Below are 22,893 nucleotides of genomic sequence, written 5' to 3'. Positions count from 1 at the left end.
GTGCAGGGGACTGGACGAGATGACCTCTCGAGGTCCCTTCCAGTCCTACAATTCTATGATATTAATGCTGCAGGGAAAATGTAGCTGCACGTGAAAGCAAACCCCAGCTCACTCTTGTTCTGTGGGCCAGACTCACAGGTGCCCTACGGGATCTTTCGTGCCAGTGCAGCTGGTGCAAAGAAGGCAAAGTCCACCATTCCCCCACCCACCCCTTTCAACACAGGAGGTGGTCACCCAGTGCAGGAAGGATCATGGGCAAGCTCTGGGCTGGAGGAGAGAGGTATGGATGGGAGGGAAGGTGGGGAAGGAAGGGAGGAGCAGAGGCTGTGGCTGTCGCAGAGCTCAGGCAGGCTTGAGGAAGCAGTGCGGGGCTGGGGGAACAGAAAGATGGCATAAGAGGGGGAGTGGCTGGGTTGGTGCTTCAGGCCCTGAATAATGGATGTGCAGACTACCTCCTCTTTGCATTGGTGTAGGGATAAACCTGCCTTGTGGCTTTTTGAGCACAGTCTGACTATATTAGTATTGAAATGACAGAATGATAAAGGATGCCCTCATGCATGCTGAAATCTAATTCAAAGAAGAGGCTTTTGCTTTGCTTTTCGAGGGCAGCGGGGGAGCGGGGGGGTGGCGGTGTTTGTTTTAAAAGGATTTGCCAAGTTCTCACAAGCCTTGCAGTGAAATTGACAAGTCCTGGTGCTTGCTCAGTGATCGTATCAGCTCTGTCCAAAACTCCATTCCTGCCTGCCACAAAAAACAAACACAGAAAACCAGCCTAGACAAATAACTCATAAAACAGACCAAGGCGGAAATGAAGAGGGACTGCACAGAGTCTCTCTGTGAAGAATCAATCGGACTCGGATGTTTGCAAATGTTTTTTTTTTTTTCTTAATTACAGCTTTAGTATCCAGAGCAGAAAAGCCAAGAGCACATCTAACAGGTAATTTAACTGTTCAAAAATGATATGCCTCCCTGGGTAGTTGTCACTCACATTGCACTGCACAAAAGCTCATCTCCAAAACACACATGCCTGATGGAAACTGACAGTCAGAAGTTGCCAGTCAGGAAAAGTAGGGGAAAGAAAGTCATCTCCTGTTTACACTCTCTGGGCCAGATCTCAAGCTGGTGTCTCTTGACTTAGCTTTACTGAGCTATGCTGATTTATACCAGTCGAGGATCTGGCCCTGTGTTCATACAGAGTGTCTGCAAAGCCAGGCACTTTATGAAAGATTCTCTTTATGGTTTTAAAAGGCTGCTTACAAAAAGAACACTCGGGCTGGCGGCTGTTAGCAACTGCTAGAATGGCTGGTATTTTACTCTTCTGCTATACTTAATGGGACTATTTAAACAGAAAGGGCCTATTTGTAGTCTCATCGTGATGTGACTCAGGAGTAACTCCACAGCTGTCAGTCAATGGAGCTAGAGCAGTTTAAGGGACAGGAGAACCAGACCTTTAATATTCCATAAGCATCACAGTCTTGATTCTCTTCACTTACACCTTTTCCACGCCAGGAGAACTCCATTGACTTCAGTGGAACCACCCCTGATTTACACCAGCGTGCGCAAGAGAAAAATTAGGCTCAGTTGTGACTCTCACGAGTCTGAGCAGTGGTGAGGAGGGGGAAGTGCCGGAAGGTATTATGCCTTTCTCAAGGGCAGGAGTGGGGGTGTCAAAAGCAATAGGAAAGGCTGAGGGAGCAGCCTGAAGGGTGCTCTTTGCTACACCCTGCTTAACAGGCGTGGCCAGCATTACCCCCAGCCATGCACTCATGGAGCTTGTCGGGTACATCTGCTCTGCAATAAAAAACCCGTGGCACGGACTCTCAGAGCCTGGGTCAATGGACTCGGGCACACAGGGCTTGGGCTATGGGGCTAAAAACTGCCGTGGGCTCAGGCTCTGAGAACCAACCTCCACCCCTTGTGGCATTTCAGATCCCAACCTGCAGCCCACGCCTGCATGTCAACCCTGCAATGTTTAGCCCTGCAGCCCGAGCCCTCCAAGCTCAAGGCAGCTGACACGGGCCAGCCACGGCCATGCGGAGGGTCTTTTATTGCAGTGTAAAGGTACCAGACCAGGGGATGATGCTTGATTCCTCTGTAGATGGGCTGAGGGGCAAGGGACTCTCAGTATGCTCTAAACCCCTTCTTAGTCCCCCCTTTTGAGGGAGGGGCATAATCATAGAATCATAGAATATCTGGGTTGGAAGGGACCTCAGGAGGTCATCTAGTCCAACCCCCTGCTCAAAGCAGGACCAATCCCCAGTTTTTGCCCCAAATCCCTAAATGGCCCCCTCAAGGATTGAACTCACAACCCTGGGTTTAGCAGGCCAATGCTCAAACCACTGAGCTATCCCTCCCCCCTATAACTGAGCCCTAACCTATTTCTATAGCTCCCAGATGAGAGAACCTGGGGGCAAGGACATATTGGGGAAAGGCAGTGGCAGAATGGCTGCCAGGTGGCTGGCACGGCTGTGATGGTTCAAGAATCTTGTGGACGGCTTCCAAGATCCCTCTGCCATGGTCAGACGCCCCGGCGTGGACTCTGGCCCTGATTCCAAAAAGCACTCAAAGCACACGAGTTACTTTAAGCATGCGGGTAGCCCCACTGAAGTCAATGTGTACAGTTGTGCATGTGCTTAAACACTCCACTGAATCAGAGCCTAAGTTCCTATAGCTCTCAGTAGCAGGGTTTTCCCCTCTGGGTTTGTCCTCAAGTTCCTAGCTAAAGCTAGATTGTGTCTTTTGACCCTTTTCCATGCCTTTTACTAATAATTTTTCAACACATCAGTGCAGATTTGCAGGAGAACAAGGTCACATTCATTGATAAAAGAGTCATTTGTGCACAGCCAGCGAGACATAGTCGCAAGAGATGCTGGACAAGAGACAGCCCCTCCTGCTGGCTCAGAATATTAGACTGTAGCGCTGTACTCCTGACCAATTAACTTCAAAAGCTTGTGTGATGTTCTCTTTGCTTCAGGGAAGCACCCAACAGTTGAATCAAATTTCTTTCAACCCCTTGAGTTTGCAAAATCTAGCTGGAAATCAGCAAGATTTCCGGTCCTCCTTGATCTGCCATCTGGGCACATTCGCTAGCTTGTACCTCCAGCTGGAGAGGAGCAAGAAAAGGAAAATGACAAACACATTTTCAAGAAATTCTCCTGTCTGTTTTGAAGCTCCAGAAAGGTTTGATTTGAGTTCTGGGCCACGAGGCAGAGGGTCTGTTCTTATTTTTCCTGTCCCTAGCCTCTACCCTTGTCACTGAAACGACATTCATTCCAATCACTGCGGGGGAGGAGGGGGATGTTAGTCACTACAAATCGTTAAGTAATAGCTACCACAGTGTGGTGATAGCTGAGCATTTCCCTAAATCCGTGCAGGAAACAACAGTCCTGTCTGTTAGTGGTTAGGAACAGCTGGCCTTTTAAGAGCCTGGAGCCGAAAAGCACTTCTGGAGCCTGGAGCTGCTACTGTAGCACAGAGCAGCTTTAAATTTGTCCTAAATACCAGGCACAGCTGCTGCGGTGCACTCCAGTGTGGGGGCCATGCTAGAGTGGGTAGGGAGCTGCATACATAGAGACCCCTACGCTCCAGCATCCCCAGCTGCTGAATTAGCCCTCAGGGAGCATGGGGTGGGGAGGGAGGGGCTATTGCAAGCTGCTGCAAATTAGAGCAGGCCTAAGGCTCCTCTAATTTATACCAAGGTTTGAACACCCCCTGGAAGCCCAGGGGAAGTGTGAGGTAGCAGACAGCCATTTGCTTTCCCTAAGCTCAGTTTCTATACCAAACAGAGCTCAGATGGAGCCAAAGCTCTGAGAACACTCTTCCTTCCACTCCAGATGCTCTTGCAATCCTTGTCTTCCCCCCACACATCTGTGTGCTTTACCTTTTTCTGGAGAAAAGTTAGAATGAACTAGAGCTCAAAATCCATTACTGCACGCCATCATAGTGTTATGCTGCTCAGCGAATACGCAAGGCATTACGGCTCATTCGCCTCTTCTGGATTATATATTACCAGAGGAGAAAACCAGTGCTAGTCAGTAGTTGTTGCAATGTTCTGGAAACGGGGTTTCAGACCAGATTGGGTAGGTTTACACAGCCTGGGGCAGTGAGTCACCCAACTCAGGTCAACAGACCTGGACTAGCAGGACTCACACTAGTGCTCCGAAAAGAACTGTGTAGACAGTGCTTTGAACTTGTGACTCGGGCTGGAGTTCGGGCTCCGAAGCCCACCCCCCTGCCCAGGCTTCAGAGCCCCAGGCACGACTGCAAAGCGCTGTCTACACATATATTTTTAGAGTGCTATCACATGCCCCATTAGCCCATCTGTCGATGTGGGCTGGGAGGGTTGCTTCTGCAGGCTGTGTAGACCTACCCATCCTGACCTGTTCTGAGCCCCCAGGACTTCCAGTGACGCCAACAGGAGCTGAGGCATCGCTCAGCCACACGCCCTTAATCCTGTTCCTTGTAGTAATTATGTGTGATCTTGCTGAATCTCATACCACACAGGGCATGCTTCGCAATTAAGTCTGGAAGAATTCCAAAGCTTTTCTTTTCTGTACTTAATTCATCCACTTTCCCCGAAATGGAATGATATGGAAAGAGATTATCAATATTAACCCACGCTCACACAAAAGAAAAGGTCTCATCTCCTGGAAATCAATTGCCTCTGTCTTGCCTGTTTTTTTATCCATAGTGTTGTATGTTTCTTTTTATTGCCCAGAGAAGTTGGCTGTTTTACTTTTCTCAGCTGTAACTTTACCGCAACAATTTTGTGTGACAAACGCAGTTACTAGGAAAGTTGACGGCTGTCCCCTAACAGAAATCACTCTTACACATAAAATATAGGGCTCTTGTTTTCCTAGCTACTGCCTGAGCTGAATTACAAATAGGGGAAGAGAGATGATCAAAGCAGGAAGGGTAAAAGTCCCTCTATGCCTCATCTCCACCCTCCAAACCCTGCAAAAATGAGAACACAGAAATTGCCAGGCTGAATCAGACCTGGGATCCATCTGCTCCAGTGTGCTGTCTCTGAGAGCAGCAGGCCCCAGCTGCTTCTGAGGAAGGTACAAGATACCCCACAGCAGGCAGATGTGGGATAATCTGCTCCCAGCGGAAACCTCATCTTAACCCTTCATAGTTAGAGATAGGTTTAAGCCACGAAAATAGTTTTGTATGGGACACGCAAGGAGGATGAGCTATGCGGATTCCACATGACTTTGGGACAGTGTTTGCAGTTGGAGCTGCCACCTATTTGGATTGGATTAACACCAAGGTGCTGATCATTTGTGGTCAGAAAAGATTCCATGCCACTTTTTCTCAAGGGCTGTCCTGGCTAAATGCAAGTTAGGGTAATGATACACTGAAGGGTCCCTTGGATATGGGGTGTCTCACTGATCACTGTCCTGCACCATTATGTACAGTTGCTGTAATCATTCACACAGCTGCCCCAGAGCTGGCTGCATTTTAGGATGCTGTGAACTGGTGCATTGGGCCTTGGGGGTGGGGGTGAATTTCCCCCTTTCATGTGACCAGGCTGCACCCTGAGGAAGGATTGCCTTGTGAGTAAGTGCTGGCCTCGGATTCAGGAGATCTGAGCTTTAGTTTCAGGTTGCCAGAGACTTGCTGTGCAGCGTCGGGCACGATTTTCAAAAGTGACTAATGACGCCAAGTGGCTCAGTTCCAGGGTGCTCAAACCGAGACGCCTTAAAGGGGACCCAGCGTCCAGTCTCTGAAAATTAGGTCCCTTTACAGCATCTCAAGGTGGGCACCCAAACTATCTAGTTGAGTTTGAAAATCTGGGCATAATCGCCCTGTGCCTCAGTTTTCCATATGTAAAATGGGAGTAGTGATATTCCTTTCCTCTGACCCTTTGTTTGCCTTGTCTAGCTAGCCTGGAAGCTCTTTGGGGCAGATACTGTCTCTTACAAGGTGTATGTAGAGTGTTTATCCCAGTGGGGCTCTGATTTCATGTGGGCACTACCGTAATACACGGCAGAGTGAGCCCTTACTAAAGAGAATGTGCTAGCAAGGTTGTTTTCTTTTGAAGGAATATATCATCTGAGTTATGCTCACTGTCACACATCCTGCTTGAACAGGGGAACCAACTGATTTCTTTCCTTTCTCCTTTATGTCCTCAGTTAAGAAACAAGATCTTTCACCCCCCATGGGAGACCAGTTTCCAGTTCTCCAGTGGGAACACGAGCGAGGCTTAGCCTTCACCAAGAACAACATGAACTATACCAATAAGTCACTGGTGATTCCAAAGGCCGGCGATTACTACATCTACTCTCAGGTCACTTTCCGAGGGTCCACTCCAAATCACAGTAAACCAGGTTCCATAACGCAGATCATCACCAAAGTCACGGACAGCTACCCTGAGCCTACCCAACTACTGACTGCCACCAAAACTCTGTGTGAGATGGGAAACAACTGGTTCCAGCCAATTTACTTAGGGGCAGTGCTTTTCATGGAGGAGGGGGACAGGCTGATGGTCAATGTTAGTGATATCCAATGGGTGGATTACACTAAAGAACACAAAACTTTCTTTGGTGCTTTTTTACTGTAGGTTCTAACAGCAACAGATAAGGGCTGCTTCTAATTAGGGTCCTGAATCAAATGCATCACTAAAGTCACACAGGAGTTTTGCTAATGATTTTAGTGAGTGCGGGATCAAGCTGTCCTAGTTCCAAGCATCTCTGCTCTCAAAAGCTGACCTGTATTCTCCTTCACCTGTGTGGCTGCGGTGCCCATCATTATCCTTGGGGGAAGGAAAATTCAATTAAATGGCCCATCCCAATATTATACCAAATAGATCACACCACATCAAACCACAGAAAAACAGAGGGAGGCAGAGGAGAGAAAAATACATTTCCATGCTAAAGCTAGGAACCTCTTGCATGCCTACAAGTGGTGCATAGATAGTTTATAGGTGACCGGGAACAATAATCTCAAACAAATCAACTAAGCCTACATTCCACCTCCAATAAGCAACCCCCTTTGCCTTAAACAACCACTTTAAACTGTCCCCAAGTTTCCAATGTAATTTTGTTTGATCTTTCTTCAGATCACTCCTCTCAACAGGCAATTCATTCTTGGCACGCCCTTAAAAATAGATTTGCTCAGTACTTTGTACTAATATCGAAATTTAAATCTTCAAAGGCACTATGTAAATCATTAACTGTTTAATTAATCCCTTGCAACTGCCCTGGGAAGCAGATTAAAATGACTTCTTGCAGTTTGCAAAACAAGCCAATAGACAAAAACATTCCTGATATTTTTTCTCCCAAGAAATTTTGCAGGAAATGGTGGCCTATGTTGTTCTGGATCCATTTGCTGCCCAGAAATGGCTCTTTTCATAGCACTGCTGATGGGTTGTACCTTTTTACACTGGAACACACAAAAAATGTTAATGTTCCAGTGTAAAAATTCATCTCACTATGAAAAAAGTCCTAATATTAGAACAGGTTGAAAAACTGGATCAGGAGGAGAAATCGGGGGGCAGGGGGGGGAGGAGGGAAATAAGATTTTTATTGAAATTTTGAGCAAAAATTTCAAATTTTGAAAACTTTCAACCTGCTGTACAGCAGGTAACTGTAGTCACGCAGAATTGGGACCATTTTGAAAATGTGTTATGTTTCCTCAAAACTGATGTTTTGCTTTGGTTTTGTAGCTTTTTGAGGAAAGAAACCACAAAATTTCAGAAATTTCCATAAATTGAAAACAAAATACCTTCCCCCCAACCCCACTTCCAAGATGACCATGACTCCCCTCTACCCAGATGCTCACTCCTGCAGTGATTTCTGAAATGAAAGGCTGCTGTAACTTTTTCTAGGCACTAGGCCGGCTCGCACCTCGTGGTTCCTCTACACAGAGAGCTGGGTTAATGTCAAGGCAACAGTGGGAGTAGGAGCTGTAGCCAGGAGCAGAACTCAGGAACTTTCCACTTCTAGTCTCTTGCTCAGTCTTCTAGATCATACTGTCTCTCAGGGAAATTCCCTGGCTTTCCCTCCACTCCCATGATAAACAATTCACTGATGACTATTCAAATCATGTTCTAATAGACTCAAGCTTTATATTCTTAAGTGCCCCTAGGTCTCAAGCTCAGTCATGTAAAGAACCCAAATAATGAATTTTGCAGCTAGACACACTCTCTCTCTCTCTCACTGGAACTTCCTCCACTTTCAACATGTCTTTCCACATGATCAGTGAAAGTGAGACTGCCTTATATATGTACTCATAGTACTTTGCTGGATTCCATATTGCTACATGTAGCTGAGATATATTTTCCTTCAATGCAAGTGCATGCCTCTCATAAACCAATAATGAGAATTCCACACATTAGAGAATTCTAGAGACCCTGACAAAGTTTAGTTGATGAGTTCAAATTTAAGGTCCTTATATATACACACACTCCACATATATAATGCAGCTAGACAGGCAAGGAAGCCCGTCTGTTCTCGCCATTGCATTCCTCCTTCTAAGAGGAGATACATTAATGCAACAATAAGCTATCTGACAAGATTAATAGAATATAGGCTCTACAAGAGTGCAGTGTAGGGGAGGAAGAGAAAACAGCCGAGGCAAGTTGAGACAAGCGGGTGTGGGGGAGATGGAGAGAGAGAAGCATGGAAGGAGGCAAAATGATGCAACAGAATCATGGTCTGAGCATTGCCACCATGTCTCTGTACAAGCACATTAGCGCTGGAAAGCTGGCTGTGCTTTAGGTTAGTTGCAAGGGTTCTCCATCTTTTTCTTACTGCAAACCCCTTTGTAAGAGAAGAACCCTCCCATGGCCCCCTCCTACATTCTTCCCAACCCCCTATCACCGGGCTCTCTTAATACCTATCTTAGAAGGCATCTATCACCATCATATCAATGCATCCAAAAACAATTAAGAAGCACTGAACATGCCCCATGAGAGCGTGGCTATTGCCAGGCTCCCAGCTTCTGAAGTTTTGTTAAAAAAACATGGTCTTTTCTCTTTTTGCCTCCTGCTTTTCTCCTCCTAGTTCCCTCGCTGTGGGTTAGGCCCAAGGAAGGTACCACTGTTAAGCTAAGATGCTCTCATCACAGCACACCTGCCCAGGACAGGTAATTTGCAGCAGCCTGATAGTAGCACTTCTGTGAAGTGTATCCATGAAGGCAAAATTCAAGCAGTTCTATGACAGTTATAGAAATCCACAGAGCTCTTTGTTTCTATCATGGGATGCTGTGGCATTATTCTTTGATCATGATGCAATGCCAGTAAATTTCTACACCTGATTGAAATATATGTAAAAATCAAGTCATCAACACTTAATGCCTGGTGCACTAAATCATAGTAAAATGAGTTTAGGGGAAAGGAATGTAACGTACAGTACATGGCATATAAAAAAAGACTCTGTTGGAGATATCTATATAGAGACAAATAGATATATTCTGTTCATGTTCTAGGAAGTCCTAGAGCAATAATAAGACTTTCCTCACATGAGACGCATACAATTTCTTTCCAGTGTATATTTATCATACATTTCACAGCCCGGCCGCAATCACAGATTAGCTGTTAGTACTCCTCACCTTGTTATCCACAAAACAAACCCATATTTATTTTCCAGGAGTCTGTATTTATAGTCCACTTAATGTAGGCTTTCATATGCAACTCTTCTTTGTGCTATTGCATTTATGTACGTAAGTGATTTTTCTTGAGTCACTTGTTTTAAAGTGGCGGTGGCATATTAACCCTGCACATAATCTCCAGTGGAAATTTTCTCTGTTATTGTGCTTCTGTAACAATGATGGTGACCAGTATGTATACAAAGAAACAGATTTTCATCTCATTTCCACTGGTGTGTATCAGGAGAATCTCCACTGAGAGGATAATCAGACCCAGGCAGTTAAAAATGGTTGCAAAAAGCATGTAAATAGTACAATGGGTAATGGATTTTTAAAAAGTTGATTGAAACTTTGAGGCACTGTCAAGTGGCTTAAGCTGAAACTTTGGATTTTCTAAAAGGTTTTTTTGTTTGTTTGTTTTACAAAATTGAATGTGAACAATTATGTTCTTATAGAAGATTTTCTGATTTGATTTGATGCAATGGAAATATTTTTCTCTAATTTAAATCATCCCCTCACAGTTTTGGAAACCCACAGACATCAGACCTGTTCTAATGCATGAGCAACAGAGAATGAAACTGACTATCGCCCCAGTCCTGCAAACACTTAGGTGTGAATAACTATAAATACGTGAGTTATCCCGCTAAAGTTAATGGGCTCCTCACATTAATGGGCTAAGCATGTGACTAAGTGTTTGAAGGACTGGGGCCAACAGGCAGAAAATGAACTTGAACAGCCCAGTGAGTGATATAAATAAAGAAAACAACTGCCACAAATAGTGAAAAAGAAATTGTTTTTTTAAATGATTTAGACCATGATCCTGCAAGGCAATTCTCTTGGGCAGACCCCTGATTGCAAAGGGAGTCTGCATGGCCATAAGGAAGTGCCTGCACAGATCAGATGAAAGGATCAAGGCATTAAATCACAATTATGTGTTATTAGAAACATAGATTAAGACAAAAAGAAAAGGAGGACTAGTGACACCTTAGAGACTAACCAATTTATTTGAGCATTTATTTGAGCATCCAATGAAGTGAGCTGTACAGACTAACACGACTTCTACTCTGAAACCATAGATTAAGACACATTTTTAAAGAAATCTGATTTTTCACCTTGACAGTGTCTCCCTCCAACCCACAAAGTGCTTTGTTTAATTAACATCCTGACTGGCCCATCATTTCAAAAGAGAACTAAGGAGAAATGTCATTCTTTAAAAGAATCAGATTGAATGTCACAAATATTTGCCCGATGTGGGTGTTAGAGACCAGTATAGCATTTTGCTATAGTAATATATTTTCATATAAATAACTGTATTATCTTATAGTACACGCTGTTTCCTTCAAGGTAGAGTAGACTTGGCTTACTGTTTCCAAAGTTTTATAATAAAAATATAAATGAATTATACGCAACTGTAATTCTGAGCTGATTTCTGTGTGAAAATGCACCAGCCATTGGCTACTCAGCCATTTGAATTGTTCGATTATGCTGGCTAATCTGAAAGAAACCATGTAGATCCTGTATAAGAAAAAGCAATATTTTGTAATATACAACAATTTTGGTGAATATCATTTCAAAGTGCATTGAAATAAGAAAACATGCCCTCAAGACAAAGATGCCCAAACAAGAGTGAACTCAGTACAAGGGAGACCAGAGAATGTAAAGCTATAAGTCTCCCAGTTGGTGATCTATAATTTGTTACCTGACAAAAACTGAACTAAAATTCACATGCTTCTGTCTGCTTTCGAAATGTAAGAATCTTTGTGAAGTCTGAATTTTCTGAGTTTCTTATCCACTTTCAGTCAGGGGAAACAGTTGTTTCCTGTTTTGTTTTTTTAAAACACTAAAAGAAGAAGCAGTTGTGGAAACATGTGGAAATCCAGTGTTCATCAGATGACACACTGAAACTTTACTCTAATGTAGAGGGTCTATTCACTTAGATTCAGCAGAAACTTTCAGGCTGTTAAGATTTATTTATTCGTTGATCTGTTGCCTGCCTGAAAGCAAATGTTTGCTTTACCGTAGCTGGCTTTGATGTACGTAAACATGCACTGGATGCTTAAAGCTTTCATGTGCAAGCTTCAGCCAAAAGAGAGGGTCAGATGTTCTGATGGAGGCAGCAAATAGGAGCTCTTCGGAGCAATTTTAACCCAGTTTTTATCCTGAGCAATGAATTAGACTCTTTGAATGTAATGGTAACATTCTCTCATTTTTGGTTTTCTTCTGGCCAATTTTATTAATCATTCCCCTGAAAACACGGAAGCGTTCTCTCTCCACCAGCAGAGACAAGAAATCTTTTTCCCACTGGACATGTCATTTCTGATTTCCAGGCTTTCTAAAATCTTCTTGCCTTTGAAACCAGAACATCTTTTTAAGATGGGTTCAGAAATGGTTGGTGGGGTCCTCTGCTCATCCATAACTCTGGCCCAACTATGGGTTGAGCTTGAGAAGGGAAAAACATTTTTATATTGTGTTTCATCCTCTGTGACATTCTTAAGATGTGTGTTATATGATTGGCAGCCTCACTAGAATAGGCAAGATCTGAGTGAGCCATGGAGAATGAATGATCCCTTACTGCCAGATGTGGTCCCTCCACACCAGTGGCAAATTGGGAGAGCTGTATGTCAACAACTAGCCCAGTCTCCAGTTTTATCAGCCCAGTGCCTTTCACCAGCACTAAATTCACTCTCTCCAAAGGGTTAGATAGAAAACTATTAAACCACCAACTGAGCAGTATCTATACTGTCCTGGATCTTTCAGATCAAACCTGCCTTGAAGGGAGGAAAGGTGTTTTAGTAGAATGTGATGCTGAGAGATTTAAATACGTTACTAAAGCTAATGCTAAAACACATTATATAGTACATAGGTTGGGGAAAGAATGTCTGTACATGTGGGTATAGTGCTTATATTATCCACAAATACAAAGTTGGTTTTTTAAATGCCATATGCTGCAGAGAGTACATAATCAGCAATAACCCAAATTTAGGTGAATAGATTTATCAATACAGTTTAGAAATTAGAATCCGAATACTCGGGTACATCACTCATGAAAAGTTGTACAGAGCTTTGGTTGTTGCATCACAAACCTCTGAGACTGGGTGTTAACACACTCCTCAATGGCCATAACTATCAGTATCAGGGGAGCTGGAACAATTTGTAAAGTAGGGGTGCTGAGAGCCATTGAACCAAACTGAAAACCCTCTACCACTTCAAGCCAGGAGGTGCTGCTACACACCTAAGACAAGGGGTTGTGAACCCACCTAGGAGTTTTGGGACTGAGTGAGGGGAGGGCTTTTGCAGAGTATTGTTTTGGTGAAGCAGATAGGGTGAGGGAAGGGAGCACACAAGACAGAGCAAGGCAGAGGTAAGAAAACCAATGAGTAACCTTTGAGCATAATGTGATCCTGGAAAAAGCTAGAGAGAATTTTTGGAGTATGTTGGTTAAAGAGATCTGGGGCTGTACGCTAAGAAACTATTGCCTTTTTGCTTGGTTCCTCCTGTATTTGGAGAAGCAGGACTTTGAACATTCCTTGAAAGTAAACAAGATTGTAAAAATACTGGACACCTTCACTTTCTACTTCCAACTAATCATCTGCACCAGGCCCCAAACTTTGGCTAACTGCTCAGGTCAGAAAGAGGCAATGACAAGGATCAATGTTACTCCATGGAATTCACTCAGTAGGGCAGAAAATTCCCTGCGGGAGAGATGGGATTTTAAATCTGCAGGACTGCAGTCAACCACCATTGGATGAGTTGGTCAACCAAGGTCTACTCAGCCCCCCCCTCAGTTGCTGCCCAGGTGCGGAGAGCCCTTGGAACTTTTTGAGAAGAGTAGGGGACAGCCCCAGTGTCATAGTCAATACTGCCACTCATTTAACCAGCTTCTTAGCTCCCTCTTTCAGTGTCAGGCTGCATTTCTGAGGGCCGTCAATTCCCACCATCTCCAATAGGTGTTGAGGAGTCCTAAGCACCTTGCACGATTGAGCCCCTGTGGTCAGATATTCATCGTTCAGCAAGCACCGGTGGGGGCAGATTTTCCAGAAAGCTCAGCTCCCACTTAGGCACCTAAATAAGAGCCACATTTTCCAAAGTACTCAGCAACTCCCATAGTGCCACAGATAGGCCAGATTTTCAGAGGAGTTCTGCACCCCGTGTGCACCAAACAGAAGACCTGGCCTTTACTGTCCAAGACAATCCAGGAATTGCTGCTGAATGCAAGATGGCCACCACAATTGGCGATGCCGCATCGGTTTCTAACTCATCAGTTTGTAACTCATTGTTGCAAAGGGTTTAAAATACCATGAAAGGCATGGAACAGGGGAAGGGGTAGCTCAATGGTTTGCGCATTGGCCTGCTAAACCCAGGAATGTGAGCTCAATCCTTGAGGGGGCCATTTAGGGATCTGGGGCAAAAATTGGGTGCTTTGAACAGGGGATTGGACTAGATGACCTCCTGAGGTCCCTTCCGATCCTGAGATTATGTAACAAGTAAGTTATACACGATAAATCAAGAAATTGAATTTCTGTTGATTCTTGCAGCATTATAAAAGTTATGTTAACATTCCAGGGCCTGTCATTTTAGTGCTCCCCAAACAATGTGCCTTCATTGATCTAAAAAGTTTTATATTAAAACGTCAGTAAACCTCCTGAAAGTGCACACCGTATATTTATTGATACTATATTTAACTAACTGGTATTATGTCTTAGTCTTTATGTAACTGTTATAATGACATGATATAAAATTGATCTTTAGCTCTACCATATTTAGCAGTTATAATAAAATGTGGGTTTGAAACATGCTGTATGATATAATTTATAGTTGCTTGAATAAATTTTTAAAAACCTGACTTGTTACTTTTTTCAGGAATAAAAGCATGGAATTTGTTTCAAAGGATCATTGTTATTCCAAAGTCTTTGGGCAACATAATACAGTCATGCAAATGATTATGAATACTAAAGTTATCAGTTTTAGCACATAATTCCCATTAGCCATGCACTGTTATTCACTATTCTCATTTCTCAGATGTGTGAGACACCCAATTGGGGAGCAAAAACTATATCAATTAGGTGACCTATTGCACAACATGCATGGTGAATAGTCAAAGTGCAGAGTTCACGAGCAACCTAAAGTCTGAAAATTATTCATCCAAAAAATTCAGTGAAGGTGAAATTCACGCCTGTGCAGAGGGACACCAGGAGGGCTTAGGCACCAGTTCAGCTCCATATAAACCCTCTTGTGAAGTTTTAATTGGTTATTAAATTGTGTATAGAGTTTGTGCTGTCTCTCAATAGGGTGCATTTTACTACAAATGCTTACTAGCCATAAATATGGTGCCGTCAGATTTCACCACCAATCTTACTATAGTTCGTGTTTTTTCATAAAACTGTAGATGCTTGAATTAAGAGACTGCATGAAAATCTCATCTGCCATTTAAAGGGAGGGGGGGCTTTTCTACACTGGGATGCTCAAGAAACTTAATCTGAACTAGCTTTTAAAAAGTGGATTAAACAAGCTGCATTAAACACTTTCCAAATGGTTTAAACTAATGAATTAGGACTGATTTAATTCTGAATAAGAGCATCTACACAGAAGATTAACATAGTTTAACCAATCCAGTTTAAAAGTTAATTCAGGTTAACTTTCTCGAGCGTCCCTGTAAAAACAAGCCCTATATTTCTAGCCCTCATGGCTGCAGAGAACAGCTTGAAAATGTGACGTGAGTGTGACCTTAAGGCTCGAGCTAGAAGGCCTTTGAATAAAAAGAACGCTTAGTATTATTATTATGATTATTATTTCATGGTTTTTAAACTAATTACATGAAGTTTGGGACCTTGACTCACGAGGTTTGAATGCTTGGGACTGGAAATACAGTGGCTATGACTAAGCAGCGCCGCCCAGAGTGGGGGGCAAGTGAAGGACCCACCGCCGCTTCTTCCGCTCCGGGTCTTCGGCGGCAATCCGGCAGCGGGGGTCCTTCTGCTCCATGTCTTCGGCGAAGTGCCCTGAACACCCGGAGTGGAAGGACCCCCGCCTCCAAAGACCCCAGGCCCCCTGAATCCCCTGGGCGGCCCTGTGACTAAGGCTACAATTTTGTCACAGAGGTCACAGAATCCGTGACTTCCAAAGGCCTCTGTGACTTCAGCCCTGGTGGCTGAGAGCTGCAGGTTCCCACCGCCTCCCGCAGTAGCAGGGAGCTGTGAGGTACCCCCGCCGCTAGAGGCATCGGGCCCCCAAGCTCCGAACCACCATGGGCAGTGGGGGTACCCCACAGCTCCCCATCTGTGTGGTGGGGCAGGGGGACCTCTGCAGCTCTGAGCCCCCACAGGTGGGGGGGGGGCGAGAGCTCCCAGCCACCCTGCAGCTGCCCAGCCCCCTCCTGTTTTATCAGGGATATTTTTAGTAAAAGTCAGGGACAGGTCACAGTTTCCGTGAATTTTTCTTTATTGCCCATGACCTATCTTACTAAAAATATCCTTAGCTATGACCCCAAAACATCAGGGTTCATTGTGAATGAGTCACTAGAATAACCGGGGCTAAAATCATAACTAATATTATTTGTAAAAAATAGTCTGACCAGATCCATTGCAGAGTCATTTTTCATCTTGTTCCTTGTTAAAATTCTGTGATTCATATCCCACAGCACTGTAGTAACTGTAGCCCCAGTGATATTCCTACCTTTCCAGGAAGGAACACCAATGCCCTGAAACCAGAGAGGCTGTGGTCCCAGACTACGCTGGCCAAGGGTTCCTTTAGCCTCCTATATCGGACAAGATAAGAGGATACCAGCTTGCTAACCGCTGCCACCTAACAGAGTTAGCCTGTTAGCTGTGCTTATGGAACCAGGGGGCATAGGTTCAATTCCTGCTGATGACCCACCCAGGGAAGTGTTATAAATGCATGTGTGTGGCTCCAAATGACATCAAGTATTGTCCTTGAATGGAAATTAAAGACTGATTTCTACATGCGTGCAGAAGTGAGAGGTGGAAAAGATCTGTTGGGCCACCTAGACCACCCCTTGCCAAGACATGATACTATTCTCCAATGCTTTGTCTTCTAATGACTCAGGTGATGAGGATCCAATGACATCCTTTGGAAACACAATTCCACAGTCCAGTAGAAACCAGACAGATATTCATAAAACATTCCAATTATCCAACCACATTTTCCTTTGCTAGACTTCCTTGACTCTGATCCACCACTCCCACTGGTTCCTGGCAGTGTAGGGTGAGAAAGAACATTGGCCCATTTGTCATGCTCTTTCAAAGAGGAATTGTGGAGTGCCGATAGCATCACACATCCATAAATTTCACCAATGGTTCAATGATTTGAAGAAGAACAGGAAGTGGGAATTCCACATGCAAATCAAGGGGAATATCTGGGCCTACAGCAAAAAGATATGAAACAATTCTGGTAAGAACGATAGAGTAATGGGTGGAATTTTCTAATGATGAGGTTTTTCCCCGCTGTTACTGAATTAATTAAAGGGCGGGGGGGGGGGGGGGGGGAAATCAACAGAGCATCCAAACTTCACTGCAGCAGATAGCTTAAGAATCTAAGCAGCAGGTTTGAAATACCTTCGGACAGATCCCCAGCTGGAGTAAAGTCTCATAGCTCCATCAAGTCAATGGACAATTTATACCAGCTGAGGAGCTAGGGCCACGAGAGAGAGAGATGTGGAGCCCTGTAGTGTCAATTCATCTCTTCATCCTTCTGAGATGGACAAACTGAGAACAATACTATGGGGTCAGTTCTTTCCCCGCAGGCACAGGCGCCGACTCCATGGGTGCTCCAGGGCAGGAGCACCCAGAGAAAAGAAATAATGGGTGCTCAGTACCCACTGGCGGGACCCGCCAATCGGCCTCTCCCCTTTCCCCCCAGTGCCTCCTGCCCACGGGGGATCAGCTGTTCAGTGGTGTGCAGGAGGCACTGGTGGGAAGGGGGTGGAGCACGCTCGTGGGAGGCGATGAGAATGGGGTGGGAAGAGGCAGGACAGGGGTGGGGCCTTGGGGGAAGGGTTCGAGTCGGGGTAGAGTCTGGGGCTCAGCGTGGGCCAAGCACCCCTGGGGAAAATTAGAAAGACGGCACCTGTGCCCACAGGTAAAACTCGCTCCTATTAAAGTCAGTAAGGGTGAATGGGTGTCCTGTGCAGCTTTTCAGGGCACAAGTGCTTATGTACATTAAACTCATGGACTAAGATTATAAATCCAGAAGGGATCATTGTGGTGATCTGATCTGACCCCCTGCATAACTCAGGCTGGAGAATTCCCCTACATTAATTTCTCTTTGAATGAGAGCATGTCTTTTGCGGGGGAGAAGATGGGGAGGAGAGCGTAATCCAGTCATGTTTTTAAAATTGCCACCACGACCCTTGATAAATTACTCCAGTAATTAGTAACTCAATGTTAAAAACTTTAATTTTATTTCCAGTCTGACGTCAACTTCCTGTCTTTGGACCATGCTATACTTTTGTCCATTCAACTGAAGAGCCCGTTATCAAAGTTTTGTTCCCCTTGTAGGTCCTTATGGACTATAATCATGTCACCCCTGTACCATCTCTTAGTTACATTAAATTTACTCCCATACAGCTGTGTGTAGCTTTAGCCCTTTGATCTTGTGGCTCATTCACAAACACTTTTGTTGTGAATATTTGATATTCAGAATTCAAGCAGTTGTGACTGGACACACAGAAACATAGCATATGGTTTTTAATTGGGACCCCAATTCAGCATCTTGTTAACTTTACTCACATGCTTAATCTCATCCCTGTTCAGCAAAGCATTTAAATACCTGCTTCACGACACTACACACACAAGTAGCCTCAGAAGTCAGAGCTGTGCCAATTCAGACCAGCTGAGAATCTGGCCTAATATCTGTCGTTCAAAAATAGGATTTCCAGTTCTTTTTAAAGAGGAGATCAGATTAGTCGTAGCAGTAGTATTGAAAAAGAAAGAAAAAAGTCCTTCAAGCTAGTTGACTGTCCCAGAGAGTTGGTTGTTTTAAGGAGGCACATGGTAAAGGGCCAAGTAGATATTTTCTTTAAAACAAAAAATACAAATTATGGGTGGGACAAGTGCTATACGTAAGAAAAAAAAATCAAATGCACAAATAGAAATGAGGAGATCACTGTCTAGGCCAGAAGTGGGCAAACTATGACCTGCGGGCCACATCCGGCTCACGGGACCGTCCTGCCCGGCCCTTGAACTCCGGGTCGGGGAGGCTAGCCCCTAGCCCCTCCCCCGCTGTCCGCCCTCCCCCACAGCCTCAACTCGCCACACTGCCAGCGCTCTGGCCCACCGCTCCAGCTGGGCAGTGGGGCTGTGAGCTCCTGCTGCTCTGAGCAGCATGGTAAAGGAGCGGGGGGCCAGGGGGTTGGATAAGGGGCAGGGGGTCCCGGGGGGCAGTCAGGGGACAGGGGGTGGTTGGATGGGGCAGAGGTTCTGGGGGGAGGCGGTCAGGGGAGGGGGAACAGGTGGCGGTTGGATAGGCATGGGAGTCTGGGGGGGCCTGTCAGGGAGCGGGGGGCATGGATGGGGTCAGGGCAGTCAGGGGACAGGGAGCAGGGAGGGTTGGATAGGGGGTGGGGTCCCGGGTGGATGGTTGGGGTGGGGGGTCCGGGAGGGGGTGGCCAGGGGACAAGGAGCAGGGGGGGCTTGGATGGGTCGGGGGTTCTGAGGGGGCAGTCAGCGGGTGGGAAGTGGGAGGGGGCAGGGAGGGGGCAGGGGCCAGGCTGTTTGTGAAGGCACAGCCTTCCCTACCCAGCCCTTCATACAGTTTTGCAACCCCTATGTGGCCCTTGGGCCAAAAAGTTTGCTCACCTCTGGGCTAGGCAGTGGTACTGCAGAAGAGGATTTGGGGGTTATAGTAAATCAGAAACTAAATATGAGTGAGCAATGTGTTGTTGAAAAGGCAAATGTCCTCCTGGAATGTATTAACAAGAATGTTGTACGTAGGTGGTAACTGATCCACTCTGGTTGGCACTGGTGAGGGCTCAGTTGGAGTACTGGGTCTAATTCTGGGCACCGCACTTGAAGGTGTGGATAAATTACAGAGGGTCCAGAGGACAGCAACAACAGTGATAAAAGGTTTAGAAAACCTGACCTCTGAGGAAAGATTGAAAACATTGGGCCTGTTTAGTCTAAAGAAGAGAAGAGGGGTGGTGGTGGGGGAACTGAACAGTTTTCAAATATGTAAAAGGTTGTTAGAAAGAGGATGGTGATCACCTGCTCTCTAGGTCCATCAAGGGCAGGACAAGACGTAATCAGTTCAATTTTAAGCAAGGGAGATTTAGGTTAGATATTAAGAAAAGCTTTCCAACTACAAGGATGGTTGAGTACTGGAACAGGTTACCTAGGGAAGTTGTGGAATCCCCATCATTGGGGGGGTTTAAGAGTATGTTGGATGACTATCTGTGAGGGATGGTCTAGGAGTCCTTAATCCTTCCTTAGCATGGGGAGGATGGACTAGATGACTTCTTGAGGTCCCTTCCAGACCTACTTTTCTATTATCCTAAATCCGTGATACTCAGACCTCAGTGGTTCAGGAGCCAAATTAGTGATTAACATTACCCAAACGAGCCACTGTAGTGTAAAGTCATTGCTTCATTGACTATTTATATATATTCTCACAGCAAAATGACTAACCAAGTATTATTTTATCAACTATAATTGGTTAATAACATAGTAAAAGCGCTCTGCTTGGTTAATAATTAAACTACCCAGTGTTTTAATATCATGGGCTGCAAAGAGCCACAGGAGACACATTAAAAAACTACTTGCTACTCGCAAACCTCAGTCTGAGTGTCACTGTCCAAAATTGTACGCTGTTAACCTTTAGGAATTTCCCAGGTAACTTCCTCCTAGAAGAGTGCCATACTGTACCAGCCGCAAGAACCTCAATTGCCCAGATAAGATGTGTATTAATAATATGGATCAATATCTCAAAGACGTAACTGCACTGATGTGAAGGGATACATTTTGTCCATCCTTTTCAAGGGGTTGGCATGATCTTGAGCAGGAAAGTGGTTGTGTTTGTGGAGGCTGGGAACGGGAAATGATGGTGTAGGTCTCCCAGCTGAAGACGGTGATGTAACCACAACATACTGGAGCTAACTTCTAAGTTAGTGCAATTCCTGGATCTTGCAGTATTCTGATGCAGAAGACTGGAAATTCCTCAGCAGCATCATTTAAACTAAACATGGTGGGGGGGGGCAGAGGGGTTAATGAATTAAGCATGGAAGAGTAATGCAATCAGCACACAAGCCTCTGCATTAATCAGGTACAAATGAGCACAGCAGTCCAGAGAGAAACCAGAGGATCTGGCCATCTGGGACTTTCACCTCCCGAGGTGGTGTAAACCAGTGTATTTGCTCTGTCATGCACAACCTACTCACCAGTCCCACCCAGTGTAGGTGTGCAGCTAGGGAATGTTTGCTCTTGGGCTCTCCTAAATTACCAAAACAACTCATGGGGGCCATAGGAAGCCTGGCATAAATTACTGTAGCCCCGAGGCTGCTTGAATTTACTCCAAGGCGTTGAACCAGTCCCCAGCTGAACCCGGCATCAGGGACACACAAAGGATCTGAAGGCTAGGCCACTCTAGTCCTTTTTCTAATTGCCTCCAGACCTTTATCAAATAATATTCCCAAATCATTGTATTCAAACCATTTAATCTTTTCCTGCTTTGCCTTCATCTACAATAAACAAGGGTCCCCCAGCATGCCACTAATCCCTGAGGTATGAGACACGGGAACAAAAAACCAGCCAGGCTGGTTCTTGCTTTCTCATTTTTCCCCATCATGGGCTTCCACAACCTGCTCTTCAATGACAATGAATATTTTTCATTTCCTTCCCTGTCATCCCCTTTCATGTTGGGGCATGACATTATGGGCAGTTACAAGAGACTCCATCATGGAAAGTTAGAGTTCAACTTGTTTCTGTAGGAGCGTGCTACTCCCAGCGTAACTGGAATGAAGTCAGAGAACGATCAGTCTGACAGAGCTACCATCTCTTTACAAAGCTGATCCAGAAAGGAAATTTGGAGGGTTGCCCCGACAATCCCACACACTGAAACTATGTCTGCACACTAACATTGTATGTGAAAGTTACTATTGTAAGTTCCCTATTAAAGGACCTAAATCCACACTGTGTAGAGGTCAAGCACAGGAGTTTATTACGTACAGCGCTGACGGAGTGTCACCTTGCTTATTAGGCTCAGAGACACTGTCAATCAATTGATTACAATGGAATATATGGATTTTCCATGGGCGGGGGAAAGTGATAGGGTAGGCAGTCCCACACCCCAAAATAGGTCTAGTAGCAAGACATGATAGCACAGTAGCCAATGGTCAAAGATTACATAATGTCTCCGCCCACGGTCTCAAGTTGATAAATTAACATTTAACATTTAATTAGTACTTTAATAAATGTATTAGTATAAAATATATTTGTTGAATTCTGATTTGGGGTCCATAGGAATGAAGTAGCTCCTTTGATTGTCCAACAGATACATATTTAGGGGTAAACACAAAGGAACAGTGAAAGTATATGGCAATAGAGATTGTCTTTCAAGTTGTTCATTTGTGTTTTAAGGCAGGCATTGGTCCTAGGAAAAGGAGGTGGGAGGAGGCCATATCTTATACTGACATGCTTGAACCTTTCATAAACTCAAGGTTGGATGTGTGGGAAGAACATCTCCCTATGGAAGAAACTATCACAACAGAAAGAGGGCTTCTTTGTTCTATTTGCAACTTTGAATAAGACACAATTATTGCCCCCTACATCTGGCATTTTGCTGACCAGGCATATCTTAGCAAAAACAAGGTTGTCTTTGGTTATTCTGCTTTCTTTTAGCTATTGCTCGGCCTTTGTCCTCTTGACCAAACTCTGGACTTTGGGCCTGTACACAAATCCATATACCAGGTTATTACATCAGCAATGGATTTTAACCCTTCACCTACTTAGATGAGCTGTAGGAAACCTTTGCCCATTTTCAGCTAAAAGATGCAAAACACACCATAAATCAGGTCAGATTTGCATGTTGCTTTCCATGCATGTAAATCTTGGCATAGAGAGACTTTGTTTGGATTCTGTATCCCCATCTTAATATTAATGTTTTCACCTGCAATACTCAAAAGATTTTTAGAGGAGCTAACTGAGTCACAAATATTTTTGAAATTAAAGCACTGAGTTTCATTTGCTTTTTGGCATTATAGTATTCAGTATCTGAAATTATTCAGATGACTGCTGGGTATCACTGTGAATCTTGGAAGATGCAAGAATTTTAGCATGAATATTTATTCATTCAGAATTT

The 22,893-nt window shown here is 44.6% G+C and overlaps 1 protein-coding gene across 1 annotated transcript in view; it reads left to right on the top strand.

Moving 5' to 3' along the window:
• The window catches only part of TNFSF15 (TNF superfamily member 15), a 29,961-nt gene extending 15,533 nt beyond the window's left edge, over positions 1-14,428 (top strand). The window contains exons 3-4 of the mRNA XM_007057271.4: positions 896-937; positions 6,135-14,428. Coding sequence (XP_007057333.1) covers positions 896-937; positions 6,135-6,562 — 470 coding nt within the window. The 3' untranslated portion in view covers positions 6,563-14,428. The remainder of the gene's footprint in view (positions 1-895; positions 938-6,134) is intronic.
• The last annotated feature ends 8,465 nt before the right edge of the window (positions 14,429-22,893 follow it).

Source organism: Chelonia mydas, chromosome 16 (genome assembly GCF_015237465.2).
Source record: "Chelonia mydas isolate rCheMyd1 chromosome 16, rCheMyd1.pri.v2, whole genome shotgun sequence".
Lineage (NCBI taxonomy): Eukaryota > Metazoa > Chordata > Testudines > Cheloniidae > Chelonia > Chelonia mydas.
Note: the sequence above shows the minus strand (reverse complement) of the source record. Positions and strands in the feature narration are given on the sequence as shown.